This window comes from Perna viridis, chromosome 2, assembly GCF_037379345.1.
Source record: "Perna viridis isolate PV_CMFRI_1.1 ecotype Kerala chromosome 2, ASM3737934v1, whole genome shotgun sequence".
In the NCBI taxonomy this organism is placed as follows: domain Eukaryota; kingdom Metazoa; phylum Mollusca; class Bivalvia; order Mytilida; family Mytilidae; genus Perna; species Perna viridis.
Window position 1 is genome coordinate 39,507,843 of NC_142446.1, and position 17,174 is coordinate 39,525,016.

Here is a 17,174-nt window from a genome sequence, read left to right on the forward strand (position 1 = left end):
AGTTTTTATCGGAGTCCAAGTTGCTCATTTAGTTTTGTTGTTGTATGTATAATTTTAGTTATTTTATGTTATTCGTTGTATTTGTCTGTTCTCCACGTCTAGTCTTTGTTCCTGGATTACATTATTTTGACTCCCGCTAAAATTACTCTTATATATATCGGACAACAAACTTTAAAAAAGCGTGTTGTGGATCCATTTCCTATTTTGGTTGAAGAAAACTGTTCAAAGCATCACTTCTTTACAAGTTTAGCATAATAACAGTATTCAGGGATTAAATGCTTTGACGTTTTTCCTTGCAAATTTTGCTTAACAATGAAAAACAGTTTTCATTTTTTTTTTATTTTAGAAATCTTTTTTATGCCAGTTTAGATTTTTTTTCTGTTTTTTTTCTCATTATTTCGTGACATAAACTTGAGCTATTTTCTTCAGTAATCACACACAGTGTATTCAATCCAAATATGTTAATTAATGTATAATTTGGTCACAAGTTCAACTGTTTGTAAAGAAGTATTTCCATCACAAGATAAGTGCCGTCGGGAAACATGAAATAAGTCGATATTTTATCTATAAAATCAGGAATAACATTGTATTTCCTTTCTAAAGACTTAACCACATTGTTACCAATAAAAATATTATCTTACACACATCATAAAATGACCTTTTCCAGTGAAATTGATTTTTTAATGAAGTTAATGACACTTAGCAGAATAATCTACATTTAGAAAGCAGAAAATGTCAATATTCATTTTAAATGAGTTAGATTTTGTATAATTATCAATACTGTTAAAGGAAAACGTTCAAATGGAAAATGACAATGTTGTACGCATTGTTCTGTTGGTCTGTTCTCCACATGGTAGGATGTTCATACCACACATTGAAAGTTCGTGAGTAATTTCATGCGTGTTTATTATTGTAGGGGCAAACCGTAATTAACATATACATATTGTATTGTATTGTTTCTTTTTTAGTTTTCTTGCGCTTTTTTATTTCAAATTTGATTATTGTAATGTGTAAGTATAAGTTTTAATACCCATATATTTTAAAAGTAAAAGTTTCAAGACATTTATGCCATTTTAAGTTTTTGTTTTATTTAATGCATTTTGTCAAAAGTGGTTTGTAATTATTTAATATTTGATAATTAGCAACCTAGCCTGAGTTAATCTTACTATTTCAGACATTTTTGGTATGAAAGATGAGATCTTAAATATAACCAGCGTACAGATCTACCACAATGGAAAAACTGTCAGTATTGGAGTAAAACTTATCTCTCATTCATGTCAAAGAGATTTTGTACCAAATATGTATGAAGGTATTATGGTTTCTTTCATTCTACAATATGCACACCACTGTTATTATTTTCACTGAAATAAATCGATTCTCTTTCAATCAAGTCTTCATTATCAGGTTTCCTCCTCTCTCTGGTAAAAGTTATATGAAATACTAGGAACAATGAAATTCTCGAGAGGTGAAGTATTTTCAACAACATTTCCTTACAAACGAGAATCTATATTTCCTAACTGCAATTACCTTTGTCAATTTGTTTTCAATTCGAGTCAAAGACTATTTTTCCTTTCTAAGATGTTTACTGACACAATGTAGAAGTACATATTATCAATTACATTTAATAAAAATAATTATTTAATTATGTATTATGAGATGAAAAACCAGCAGTACTCGCATATTTCAAAACACCAAACTAATTATTTCATACTCACCTTTTGGGTATTATATAATTGTTATATTACTTTTATATATACAGCCGGTAGCAATCTCGTAGATGCTGATTCTATTTGTGGACAGGACACCAATGAATGCTTTCCTATTGTAATGCCAAAACACTTCTCCACTATCTTGTTTCAACGTTTTCGGTGCCACACTTCCCTACAGTATCCTGTTCATGTAGTGAGAAAGTATATAGAATCGAAGCTTTTAAAAATGCAGGATATATTTGTTCAAGTTATCGAAGACTTAATGTGGGGAAGTCTTGTTTTGTTTTATGAAACGCGCTCAAGTAAGTTCTGTAAATGTATCAAGTGAACATATTTGTGGGTATCAATTTGATCGGTCTAAAACAAAAATAAATGTTACTTAGTGATCAAAATCAATTTTGCTGGATTTCTGTCCACGCTAAAAAAAAGCAAAAATAGTACACCGCAAAATTTAATAGTAATTGTGATTCACAATTTGTTCTTGAAACTTTAAATGTTTTTCAATCAAATGTTTAACGGTAATACGAAAATAAAAGAAAATAAAGCAAGTTGATATTATTTCACAAATTAATTTTCTGCTTCAACAGACAAATTATCAGTGTTATTGTTTCATTTTTCATTTAACTATGTAATTTCTTTAATTATTGAGTAGCAGTAAAGACTGCTGTCAAAATTATTTACAAGTGTATAGAAATACAAAATACTTTTTTAAGTTCAGTTGCGTTGAATTGTATGCAGTATTAGTACATGTATATTGAAATTGGAATTTTGTCTAGTAAAAATGGTACAATATACCTTACGTATTTGTGTCGAGTATGCTGACCGAACGTTTCATATGACCGGTAATTCAAAAGGTATGAGATTAGACATTTATCAACAACCTTAAGAAAGATTAATAGGAGAATAAATAAGACTTTCTCTTTGGATATAAACAATTGCCTGATTTACCGACCTAAACAATGCTATTTATCTTTTTCAAAGGAAACCTCGCTGATCGTATTGTCAACGATGTCTCAGAAAATGGAGTACATGTGATAATGCTTAACGTAGACACAAAAAGTCATAAGGATCTCGTCGAATTTATAATAGACGCTTTTCATAATGTGCAAAATATGTCAATTGTGTGTTCAAACATATGTATAGGAAGAATCATAACCATGGTGAGTATTTCTTTTAGAACTTTTATTATCATTTTATCTTTTATATAAATCACTTGTTTCATTTAACTCAAATCACATCTTAACTGCATCTTCACACAATGACATGACATTAAGTTATATCATAACATATTGCAAATCAATGATGACTGTTAAATGTAACCGATTATAAGTGATAAAAACGTTGGTTTGCAATAAAAGTGTGATATGTTTGTGTGGGTTTCAACACAATTTCTAGCCGTGAAATCAACTTCGTGAATTTTCGTCACATGTTAAGAAAAGAAAATACTATTTCTACACGTTTTTTCTTTTTTTGTCTTCTTAACTATGATTTAATCCGTCTACGAAATGTGTTGGTATTGAAGATTATGTTGAAGACATTTTTGTTAGCAAAAAAGAAGTGTATGTTAAGGCAAAATTCGTGGGATATCAATTCAATATTACACAGAAGAACTAAAAAGTACACATAAACGAACAGATTTAAATGGGCGTGACTTCTGGTTACATGAAAGGTTTAGCAGTATATGTTTTTTCTCAGCCTTGTTCTTTATTGAAATTATGTACAGTAACGATTAAGAACAATAATAACAGACTCGTTGGAAGCTGAAACTTTATAATAGCAGGTCATTGTGGCGACCGTTTAATTAATAACGCTAATATCATATGGGCAGTGTAGCCATATCGATGTAGTTTTTGAGGTTTTTTAAAGTAAATTTAAAACTTACGATTGAATATACTCATTTTATTATGTGTATGGATAGACATATATTATATTCAATGTTTCACGAATGCTAACACATATTTTGTGTCATTTTTTAATTTGTTTTTTCTTTTGTTTATTTTATCTGCTGTTTAGGTATTAAACCAATTTTAACAGAAAGGCGTAATATTTGTTAAAAAACATGAAACTCTCAAAATTGTTACGTTCAGTATTTGTTTTATTTAAGAAACAGCACATTAAGTACATCTGTATTAAAAAAAGTATTATCTTTCCCTGTTGTTTGTAATGACCATACCTGAGACGTATAAGACTAAATTTAGATGAACACTACATGCGAAACACCAATTAACAAAGACCAAAACAAAAAAAAAGTGAAAGTATAACAAAGCAACATATTCATTAATGTTTACTTTGATCACTGTAAGTAAATGTCCTATTCGTTTAATTAAACATTAGATAAATAATACATCATGAACTGAGGCTATTGAAAATCAAAGAGATATATTGATAAAAGAAATAATGTACCTAAACATTTGTTTAATGAAATGAAATGCTAAATGCATTATTTGTGAAAGTTTTGTTTTCTCATGGGCAAAAACCTACCTTCGATGGTTTGGTTTCGGTGTCATTGACTTCTTTTATACCACCATAACTGAAGCGCGTGCATTTTCACTTTATCTCTCGGGTGCGTTGTTTTATTAACCGCTAGTAATCATCCTCAGGTTTTTCTTTAATTCTGCGCTGGTTTTTTTAAGTTAATGTTTTCATTGGTTTATGTTTTTTGAGGAGATAAATCAATCAATTTTTACTGCAGGTGCACTTTATTGCACTGCTGAACATGTATTCGCATAATTATTGGAGAGATAGTCACTTGCCATGGAGGAATTGTATAAATTCTGTTTTAAAAATAAAAATGATACGTGACAGTGACACCTAACTATAGAGAGAAAAAAAATCAATTAGTAACGAGTCACAAGAGGTTTTTCGTTACAAATATTTTGTATTAGTTTTATGAATGACTTACACAATAATTATGGACATCTGTATACTGTTTTAAGCCATTCAACCAACATAGTTACGTTTATGCAAACTTTAGGTTCAACAGACTGTATGAAATATAAAAAAATACCAATTATATATATCGCAAATTTAGATATGCTGTACACATGTTGCAAGGAGTAACCCATCATTAGCAGCATAAGAACCTCTTAGAAGATCTAATTCCAAAAATCAATTGTATACCAGAAATTCTCAAACCAAAAGTATCGGAAAACTAAGCCAAATCCATCACTGAGAGGTTCTACCATGTACAATACAAGGGATGAAACCTTAGTGTTTTAGGTATTCTAAAATTTGTGTTATTAGAAATAAAACATGTTATAATTTCATACGGTTATATAATGAATTTTATGCAATGAATAATGCTTTCTTTCTGTAATGTTATTTTATCAATAACGTTCCATAAATTTGAAGTGCATTTTAATTTTCATCTATTTATTGCTACTGAAATTTCGTTTGAATATTTTTGAAAATAACACCAGAAAAGCATACACATACCTCTACATATGTGCTATTGTGTGAAAGGAAATTGTATAATTCATAATCATTAAAAATATAATAGTTTTACATTGTACTTAAGTTGGATTATCAGCTCAGTAAAATTGAATTCCAGGAAATGCAGCAGGAATGTAAAAGTTTGTAATCGCATGTGAACTTAAGATACTTTTAGAATATGACAATAAAACCAAATTTCCCATGACTTTTAAACTTGAACTTGAGTGTCCATCTCAAATACAAAAATACCAATCAAATTGATACTGAAAGTCGATATGATGTACACGTGTTTTAAGGAGTACATTCTAGTCTGACAAATGAGATTTAAATACATAACTAGGGAGATTTAAAACCAAAATTTAGTGAGTGATACTGGATGTGTTTTGGGCATGATGTAATATTTTTAAGAAATCCAGGTCGCTCATGGCCCTGTAGCAGAAATTAGCAGTTCCTTGTTGTGTTTGTCTCATTTTCATTTGCCATGTTCTTGTGTCATTGCCTTTGAATTTTGTGAATCTTCATAAAATTCTTAACGCCTTTGTTATCATTTCTGCCGCCTTGTAGCCTATTGTATGTGGAAAATGTCAGTCCATTTTTTCATATTCTTTGTTCTATTGTAGGTAAATAATATGGATATGACAAATCTCGACCCCGGGGCGTTATTGCAGAGAGAAACAAAATGGATTGTTTTGTCAGTTGATGGATCAAGTAGTTACATGTTACCGACAAATGCCTCCAACATAACAAATATTGCTATTATTGAGAAAACACGTACATATCCTAATCTGTGTAATGACTATCAGGTACTTATCACATATGTGACATAACGTTCACAAACCGATGAGATCAACTGACCATTAGGCAAGAAATATGCTATTCGTGACCCGGGGACAAAAGCTAGAAAAATCGACACAAAAAAAATTCCACAAACACAAATTAATATAAACCTGATAAACACAGAAACCAAAGTATTAGTGATTAATTAACATTATTCTGTTTACAGAGCGGTTATGGTAGTTTTTTCATGAACGCCTTATTCTAATCCATGGCTATAAAACTATGTATATGCGGTTCACTCAAAGCCTTCATTTAAATAACTTGTTTTTACCGAAATCAAATGGAATCATTCAAGAATACCTATCATGCAAAACCAATCAAGTCTTCGTTAGACAAAGTTAAGGATAAAATATTTCATTATTTCTAAAACATCGTGACGGTTAACACTGTGGGAAAAGGGGAAAGTTAGATAACGACCCCTTTTGACCTCATAATTTTGCCATTTGGAAAATTTAATTAAAGCTGATTTCTTATGATGTAGTAGTATAGTAAAATGGCAAACACTGAATATAAGATGTTTTGACGAGATTTATGATGCTATTCATGTATTTATGTCACTTTTACAAAACCTTAAACCTTTAACATTTCTGCAATTTTAAAGATGGTTTTTGTGTGGAACAGAAGTGGCCACACATCTGTTGATTTAAGATATTTTTAAACGAGTTATAACTGACAATTATGCACAAAATATATGAAGCACGAGGGTCAACACGCATGTAGCCATCGAAAAAAAGTGTGAAGAACTGCATAAAATATGGTGGTTTCCAGCCTCCTAAGCAGATTTAGCAATCTCAGCCAAGTTTGAAGGCATTGATGACCGTATATGTTCAAATTATTACCATAAACCAATCAAATCAGTTATGAACCACATGAAAGAGCCGGAGAAACAACATAAAATTTTCTTCATGTAGACTGTTTTTGAGGCAAAATTTAGCCCTTACCGAACCAATTTCTTTGTAAAAACGCTCACTCAGAATAAAAAATGTTGTGTTACAATTCCGTCTTTAAATAATGGATACTATGCATTAGGGGATGAAATTACTTTATTCTTTAATACAACTTTAGAACTATAGTTTAATGTGTAATTTGAAACAAGTTTAACATATACCATTTTCCCTTCGATCTATAAATCGATTCTCTCATTTTGTTGAAAAGAAATAAAATGTCAATCTAGTAATCAAGAATGAATACCATGGTTCATAGTAATTGTCAATAAAGTCGTTTGGATTCCTAGACAGCTATAAAAATATATAACAATGTATATACAGAGTGATGTTGCCTACTCCGATTAGAGCATTCTTTTAATAAGTGATAAATATTTATTAAGCGATTATTGTTCCTGCATTTAACAAAGTACTATACTGTATGCTATACTTAACACGTTATTGCCTGTATTAACTTGCTCTTCTAATGTTTAACCATTCATATTCATATATTCGAAAAAAGACTCTCATCATTGCTTAAAGATTCATTTAAGAAAATACAATAGAACACCATGCAGAATACAATTATACCCGTCACTAAGAACTTTTACGTTTTGATCACAATTTTAATTTTGTGTTTCTCCAGATATCGTTTCAATTTATCCTCCTGATGACAAAATGTCACTTAAGCTGAAAAGCCATTATTACAGTTAAACAAACTTATATCTGACGATTAAATATTCAATAGCATTGTTACGCTTTTAAGTGATTAAATGTTGCGATACTGGATAGTAAAATAAAATAAAGAGCTGTGACATTTATGAAAAGAAACAAACTTTTATGTGAAAAAGCATTTATGCGTTGCTTCGCGTTTTTACACTAAATGTTATTCGTTTTGGTAAATATTTCATGCTGTTTAATACTTATTTTATGTTTTAGACTATTTGGTATGAAGATAAATACTGGAGTAGATACAATATCACCTCCAAAGAAGGAGAACAGCTGTACCTTAACGCGTTGGCCTTAACGTTAGTAGGAAATGTATGCATAATTAATTAAAATTTATCTTTCTCTGAAATCAGTCTTAAAACACGAGGTGATATTCATTGTTTATTTCGAATGGGAACGAATTTTGCTCCGCTTCTCATTGACATTTTCCGTCACTCTTATGAGCTGGTCATCATACCTGATATTATCTAAAAGGAGGAACATCGTTTAGCCAGCTTCTGTTGATCTCTGATGTTTTGTTATCCGTGATTCAGGGATTGTATACATCGCATCTATAAGAATATATATACCTATAAGAACTTAAGATGAAGGACACTTCGGACACTTTGAAGTCAGCCTCATATCTTGACATTCTCTTAGAGATAGATGGAAAGGGCAAACTTGTAACCAAACTACTAGTATACGACAAACGCGATGATTTCTCTTTCTGTATCGTCAACTCTCCTCCATCAATGGCAACATCCTTTCAGATTCTGGACCTGTGTATGCAAATTTTATATCACAATTCATTAGTTAATACTTTGTTTGCCAAGAAAAAGCCGCGGAATTTTGTACCGCGCAAAACTTCTTACAATGAGGATTCTGGTACGGGATAATGTTACTGCAAGGTCAAAGTCATCACTACAAAATTTATCATGAACTCGTGGAACTTAATGGCTTACCCATCTGCACAATGAAACCGTTTCTTCACCGTCATAGTTTTCCGTTCCTCTTTCGCCTACTCTGTACGTGACAAGAGCAACTCGGTGGATGTTTATAGATAAGAGAGGACGCCTACCCTACCGATCACCTGCTTCGTGCTCCAAGTTTTTAGTGGAGCCCGGGTTGCTCATTCACTTTTGTTTCTGTTTTCGTGCCATTTTGCTTATGACATTGTATTTGTCGTGTGTGTGTGTCTATTTTCATTTTCTAGTCGTTCTCCTTTTGATTACCGTTTGAATCCTTTTTCCCATGTATTAGCCTCTCTCTGAATACTGTAAACTGAGGACTGAGTGTCCGTCGTTGACGTCACCGATGGTGTCGGAAGAACAACATTATAAACGTCACACGGTCGATTATTGAAAATGATACACAATCACACAACAACCAATTGCGACGGTGGATTTTTTTTATATCAATACTTCATACCACATCGTTTATTGTGTGATATCACAAATATAGAGCCGTTCTAGAAGCAGAAAAAACGACCTAATCATGCACATTAAATTCAAATCGTAAAAAAACGTAACATATAACTCTTGACAAAGTATGCGAATAAGAAATAATTAAGAAAGCTAAAACAGTGGATAGAACTATATGGTGTACCTATTAACTTTATATTGAATTATTAGTGATTCCTCAAAATGCTTTGGTTTTCTTTCTTTTAAGGTATATTCAAGCAGCAGTTATAGACTACAGACACTAGTTTTCACAGCACTGGGTCGTGAATTAAAGGAGGTGAAATGGGCCTATAACGAGAGTGCATTTTTTCTAGAAACAGATTTATTTCCTAATATAAAATATGGTTTCAACAAAAAAGAATTGCTTGTTTCCATGTTAGAGGTGAGAGGTTGTCAAAATGAACATCACAAACTTCGGTTCAACAAATATAAAAGCGTAAATACAAATATAATAAATATATCAATTGAAAGAATTAAATGAAGCCATCCCACAATATTGTTAAAATATAAAAAATAAACACAGCAAATATTGATTTCATTGACTTAAACTTATGTTATCCAAATACTCAAAACAAAAACAAAAAACAAAATAGAAAATGAAAAAAATAAAAAATAAAAAAATGAGGTTCCCTCGATCATATAAAAACCATGAATTATATGGTCTTGTATACATTTAATGTGAATTGATGCGCAAATGGAAGAGTAATCAAAAGAACCAAGATTCTAGCGGAAATCAAAAGAATGTAATCCAGGAAAAGACCAGACGTGGAAAACACACAAACACAACAAAGAACATAAAGTAACCAATTACACGTACAAAGCAACAAAAGTAAATGAGCAACTAGGACTCCACTAAAAGTTGTGAGCATCGACTATGTGCACCTGTAGGGTAAGGGTCCTCTGCTTTTCTAAAAACACCCGCCGAGCTGTTCATAAGAAGTCAAGTTTGGGGTAGACGAATGAGGAAAGGAAAACTATGATAGGTTTAACAAATATGTTCTCGTGGTGCAGATGGATACACCGTTGCGATCCACGACTTCATGATGATGAGCATATAACTTCTGTAGTGATGACTTCAGTATTGTAGCAACATAACCCTGCTCCAGACGCCTAATTGTAAACTGATCATATACATTAACAAAATGTTTAGAACCCATTTAAGTGAGATTGGCAGATCCAATAAATGATAATATTGCACGTGTCCTTTAATTATAAAAAGAATCCTATTTCATACCTATCCATTTCAGTGGCGGCCTTTCACTATTAAGTCAAAAGATGGAAACTATACTGGATTTACAGTAATAGTACTGGACAGACTTGCATATCAACTCAACTTCACGTACGTTTTGATGACTTCCATGACGTCTTAAACTTTACACTATTTATTATGAATATATACCTTACCATCAGCTTTGTTCAATGTAAAACTCTCTTCACAGTTCGACATGCATGATACAATTTACTATAATATTAAATTAAAAAAATATTTAAGTCATTTATCGTTTTTAATGGTAGGTCATTGATACTATTTTCTTTCAACTACATTCACAATTTAATGAACAACAGATATTTTAAACTGGTATGTTTACAGTTACAAGATTGTTGAACCAGAGGATGGTCAGTGGGGAGTTAGGCTGAACGGATCTTGGACTGGAATGATTGGATTGTTAGAAGACAGGGTATTCACTTTTTGTTCAATAGATTAAATGCCTATGAAGAATATCAGTGGCCAATTAAATAAGATTAACAAAAAAAATTACCGACCACTAATCCGATCCATAATCAAGTCAAGTCCAAAATAAATGTGGCAAAATAGATATTACACCATCGGAGCAGCTGGTACCGCTATGGTCCTTCAATTAAGTGCAACTGGGCCTATATATTGTATGACAACAACCCAAACTTTTTATGTTCATCTTATAGTTACCAAGCGGGTAAGATCGAATTATATAAATCATCGAATAACGAATATAGGTGATATAAGTCGAAAATAAAGAACTGCCTCATAATGTTCCGAATACAGCGCGTAAATCGTAAATATACGAAAGTTTTGTAACTTGGAATAAGCAAAACGTCATTCCAGTAACGAAAACATTAATTAGGGTCAAAAGTCATCGGTTGAATTTAATATATCAAAATAAACCAAAAAGTATAAATTTGTCTGACAGTTAGACTGAGGTTGATCTTTCATTATTGTACCAAAGCCGTTAGCATTACATCTGAAAATGGGATTTATATTACAATTGTATTACATGTAAAAAATCACCATTTTTTGATTAATATGATAATTAGTAACTATTAAGCGACAGCCAGAGTTTTGAATAAAACGCTTAACTCTTGCAAAATGAAAAGAAATAAAAAAAAATCATCTCAAGCAGCCTATTCTCATTTCCTCTTTCGTCTACCCAGGACTTGACTTTTTATGAGCAACTCGGCTGGTGTTTCTAGGAAAGCAGGGGACGCTTACCCTACTGGTACACTTTGGTCAATGCTCCCAGTTTTCCCCGAGTCCGAGTTGCTCATTTATTTTTGTTATTTTGTATGTATTATTTTGGTTACTTTATGTTCTTTGTTGTGTTTATCTATTTTTCATGTCTGGTCTTTGTCCCTGGATTACATTCTTTTGATTTCCCCTGGAACCTTGGTTCCTTGATTATCCTTTCTAAATAGAAGGACATATTGTTTTGACGTCTATACCAATGTACACCTGTAAATATAACTTTAAAAAAAAAGTTTTCATTTTTACCCACAGAAAGTAGACCTTGTTGCCGCAGCTTTGACGGTGACATATGAAAGAGAGCTGTCGATAGACTTTCTGTACCCAATATTCTTTGATACTAATAGAATAATTATAAAGCGTCCTGGTGATGAAGAGGAGAAATGGCGAACATTAATAGATATATATAATGAAATGGTACTGCTTTACATTGGACTGAGTCTTGTGTTTGTTACCGTGTTTCTCTGCGTTGTCGAAAAGATTAATCCCTTCTTTTCGATGGAGGTGAATAAGAACAAAAGTCGACTGAGGACATTTTCAGACTGTTTTTGGTACAACTATGGTGCTCTTTTAACTCAAGGTGAGTATATGATACTCTGTTGGAATACAAATTTATAGATAAACATGCAAGTTTGTGTAGTTTTTTGTGCCTTGATGAGTAAGTTGTTTACCAAATGGTTTCGATTTTAATTGCCAGAAACAAAATGGTAATACATGTAACAATACAATTAAATGATCTTTTGAATAAAACAAAAATAACCAATTTACACATCTCGTTTCTTCAGCTGAATTGTTGTTTGAAAAGAATTTGTTTTCAACCTGAAAAACAATGCATATTAGCATACTTTGTTGTGTAATGTTTACGTTAATTCATTAGACCTACAGAGATTCAATTCATTAACAGGCGGAACCAATACACCTGATGACCACACAGGACGAACGGTTTTGAGTTACTGGTGGATATTTTGCATGGTATCCATGGCAATTTACAGTGGCAATTTAGTTGCATTTCTCACTGTTTCCGAAGACAAACTTCCATTTGAAACAATAGAACAGATGGTGAAGCAAGACAAGTACAAATGGGGTCTGTATGGAAACGGAGCTATGCAAAGTTTCTTTTCGGTAAGTATAAAAGTATGATACATCAGTCGTACATTTATGTAAAATTTACCAGATAATGTAATATAAGATTGTGTTCTTATTTCAAGGAACTAAGGTACTAGGTTTCTGATGCACATATTTTTTTTAATCTCGGTATCCCCGCGAATTTGATTCTGCTGATGAGCGATTACTCCTTGTACCAAAATAAGCAATATTCATAATAGATTGGTATTTTTTTTAATTTAGATGTAAATATACTTGTGTTGTATTTTTTTATGAAGATTAACGCAATTGTTCTTTATGACTGGATTCTTTTAAGTGCATCTGCATCTACAACTTGAATTATTGCCAGACGTCACGGCGTCAGGCATTTCTAAGGGTTAAGACGACTTCCGGTTTTGATCTGTTCCCTTGCAAAAATAATTTAAATCAAGGGACGTGTAAGACTTTGTAAACCAGTAATCAAACTGGTACTGATCTCATCAAAGTATGGAAAACCAGTTCAAAGTTCACAGAATCCTATGACGACATACTCATGAGTAATACGTAGGTGAACTCTTTTTGTATCGTCCGATCATGTGACTGGGCTATGGGTGAATCGGCACTCTAATGCAATGTATTTAACAAGAATACAATTTATATAAAGAGAAAGGATATGGAGTAATGTAGCAAAAGCGATCCAAATCGCAGAAAATACAATGAGATTTCAATTGATGGTTTCCATTGGGTCTTAAACATGTGAAATCACACCGATTAACAAGATGTGGAACCTCCGTACGAACAAGTGACAATTCCATAGTCACTCCTTGCTAATTGCTATATACATATATATCCTTCGTAGTCTGGCCTACATTGTCCTCAAAATCGAAGTCATACGACCAATATTTTTTTTGCTACATGTACGTTAAATGTAATGCTATAGGAACAATATTACATCTGACTTTATTTCTCAGATAATAGGTGCACTGTCATCATACAGTCTGAAATAACTATCAAACAAGAAGAACTCGATTTGACCTACATATCAAGCTTTGTTCACTCTTGTTAAAAATATCAAACTTGACTTCCCAAGGTGCAATCCTGTAGATATGTGGTTGCAGCTAAAAAAGAATGTCAGCATCCCACAAAGAGAGACTTGGTATGTAAGCTATTGTCATCACTTTGCGTCTGCCGTCGGCGGCGGCGAACTTCTAGTCTGTATTTCAAAAACAATTTTTAATTCATTATGGTATTAAGTATATCAGTTCTTACAAACATAAAATCCTACAACATTTTTTAATATCCAGATAAACCTAAGCATGTACTGTTATGCTGAAAAATTGGGATCATATTACCCATTTTTCATGCTTGATTGACTGGTGATTTTTGCAATCATATCGATTTTAGGTCACTTTTTATGTCCTACCTGGTTTCTCAGATATTAGGTATGCAACCACCATTTGATGAGTCTGTCAACATCCCACTTAAAATAAGTCAAATGCCCTACAAATGACACTTCACAGAGTCAAGCTTAGGATTAGACATATTGTTTACAACTACCACATCAATCTTACTTTGAATATTTCCTCTCAAAATAGTATCAAACATGCTTATGGACCAGATGACAGCAGCGATAAATTATTTTACAGAATTATTAGGGCCGCCACAAGGAGTGGCAGTCGCCCTAGAGTAATTTCTCCGTTCGTCCGTTCCGACTGTAACTCTTATGTCTTTTGAAGTAGGCTTTTTGATATTTGGTTTGTGGCTAGATCACCTCAAGACGAAGTGTACGGTTACCATCGAAGACCTTCGACCTTGAGGTTGAATTACTGATTTTATATTGTAATTTTTTATCCGGCCTGTAACTTTTTTGTCTTATGAAATGGGTTTTTGATATTTTGCACGTATATTGATTATCTTATTATTATTATAGATTACCATAGTTGATGACCTTTGACCTTTAGTTTAAATTATTGATTTTTATATGGTAATTTCTTGTCCCGGCTGTAACTTTTTTGTCTTGTGATAGGCTTTTGATATTTTGCATGTGGATAGAACATCTCCAGATGAAGTGTCGCATACTTTAGCTGATTACCCTGAGCTTTCACCTCAAGGTCAAATTATTTTATTTTCCATTTCTTTTTTATTGTCAAAACATTTCCTCTCACTTATGCACTACCATAAATGGTATGCATGTGTCAAATATGTAGCGTCTATCGACCATGTTGTGCATGTGACAAAGACAAATAGAGAGTAGATATTGGTCCCCCACTGGTGGGACCCACATAGATAGTTGCCATCTCATCGATGTCTAGTTGCCTATAAAAATTATTGCTAAAAGATTCTGTGCAAGTACCAACCTAAATTTTAATTCTACCAAATTAGCAAACTTCTTATTATCTTGACCTACACATAAAATATGTGAGCTAACATATTTTTAAATGCTAAGTCAGGCAAGCTGTTTTAGAAAGCTAATACTTGATCAATCATAAGTATCATTATGTACATTTAAGTTGAAGAAACAGAAATGACAGGTTATTTCACTTTGCCTTTTTTGCTTAATCCCTTCCATTCTTTTATCATGGTCATAAAGGTTTTTTAGTCTTTTTAGGAATCTACAGTTGCATCTCATCAAAGGGTCTGGAACAAGATAGTAGAATTTAACAGAAGCGACCCAACCACTTTAAGCTCATCAGAGGACGTACAATATGGCAAAGTTACTGAAGGTCAATACGCTTACTTTGGTGTAGATGGTGTAGCAAAATATTATCAATCAAAAGGCATGGATATCCAAATTTTACCGGAAGTCGTTGCCGTCATTCCGAATGCGTTTGCTTTGCAAAAGGACTCCCCTTACGAGAGAATATTTTCAAGAGAGTGAGTAATAAAATATTTATTGTAATGAAAGATGTGAATTATTTGAGGTTTAACTGTATAACTGTATGATCTGAAATTCGAAAAGCAATATTCATAATCGAATTAATACATAGATCTACATCTAGCTGCAAGTAATTGACACATAAGCTTCACGCATAAATAGATAATTTTAATTGAAGCTACTCTACTGAAAGGTTAATTCTGATAAATCCAAGATCGAATTTTCTCGTGAAAAGTCTAGCGTTGTGTCGGGATAAAAAAAGAATACCACGAATATTGATTGTTATGAGACAAAAGGTGGTTATATGGCAATGTATCTCAGAAAATATATTAAAAAATACAAGTCATTGGGTGTTTACATGTATTTTTTATCAAAACTTGTTTAATGATGTAGCAATGTACATAAGCATTAAGTTTAAATAATCGCGAATTATGCATTAAAAATATCGAACTAATGTATTACTGAAAAGGACAACACTCAAAATGCATGAACTTGTTGAAGTCTTTGCTATTGACATCAATAGTGTCCCCCTACAAAATATGTACAAATTATCCAAAGTTTAGATTGTTTTCAATCCTACAGAATTATGAGAATGCACGAGAATGGATTACTTGAAATGTGGCTGAAGGCAGGTTACAAAATCACAAAGACAAAAGATGATAAATTAAAGGCAAAAACAATCACAATGGAAGACTTACAGAGTGCGTTTTATTTAGTTGGTATAGGCGTTACTGCTGGAATAGTTACTTATATTTTAGAGGCTGTCATTCACAGGTGCAGATGTCGCTTGCGCAGACAAAAAGAACATGTTGCACTCAAAAGATTGGAATCATTTGACCTATCAGCAATCAGTTAACAAGCAATGTATTGTTTTATTTTTGACCATTTAAAGATTCTTTTTAAATGCAATTTTAGTAATACTGATCAGGACTGATATTTACTGAACTTCGCAACAAACGTTGACAGATTGTGTTTGAGTCTAATGAAGCTTGGTTTATTTTACCAGCTTCATTAATTTACAATGTGTGTTGTACAAAATATGTTTCAGAAAAAACGAATCGTCTATCTTGAGAATAGGTGGGTTGAAAACCGGTGAAAGTTGTGACGAATACAATGAATAAAGTGTTAATTTTAATCCAGGAATTTTTCATTTCAACAATTGCCAGTGAAGTTTGTGGCTCATGAGTTCCATTCCTACATATAAAAGTACTTTAACCGTTTATATATCATATTAAAGTAGCACTAGATCACTAGATACACTCTCTCCCTATTTGTCTGTCTTTGAAATCCTATACAAATTTGATTTCAGACACAAAAAAATTTAAAAAGCAAAACGAGAATGAAATCCTTTGGATGATGACAAACACTCCACCCTTGATATTAAAACTATTGGGATTACTCCTAGGATGTGTGTTGAAACATACTAGTAGACTATCATACATAAGACGGCGAGGGTTCAATAATTCACCTTTATTGTTATCTGTATGAAGTGTGGTCAGTAAAATTTTATGTACCTTTGAATGTTTTTTTTCCCCATTAAATTTTAAACAATTGTGATGAAGAAGTCACAAAAATTTTGCTGTAATCTGTCATAACAACGGCAACGTAGTATTTTCTTTCTGACACCATGATGAATTGTATCTTTCCAAG

At 32.3% G+C, this 17,174-nt stretch overlaps 1 protein-coding gene across 1 annotated transcript; it reads left to right on the top strand.

Moving 5' to 3' along the window:
* Window positions 1-719: 719 nt before the first annotated feature.
* LOC148624994 (putative glutamate receptor) lies at window positions 720-16,659 on the top strand. The gene is made up of 13 exons (XM_088568177.1): window positions 720-884; window positions 1,175-1,309; window positions 1,760-2,011; window positions 2,691-2,869; window positions 5,762-5,944; window positions 7,841-7,942; window positions 9,278-9,451; window positions 10,317-10,408; window positions 10,661-10,748; window positions 11,822-12,146; window positions 12,471-12,688; window positions 15,258-15,523; window positions 16,107-16,659. The coding sequence occupies exons 1-13, from the start codon at window positions 809-811 to the stop codon at window positions 16,378-16,380; spliced, it is 2,364 nt and encodes a 787-aa protein (XP_088424303.1). The 5' UTR covers window positions 720-808; the 3' UTR covers window positions 16,381-16,659.
* The last annotated feature ends 515 nt before the right edge of the window (window positions 16,660-17,174 follow it).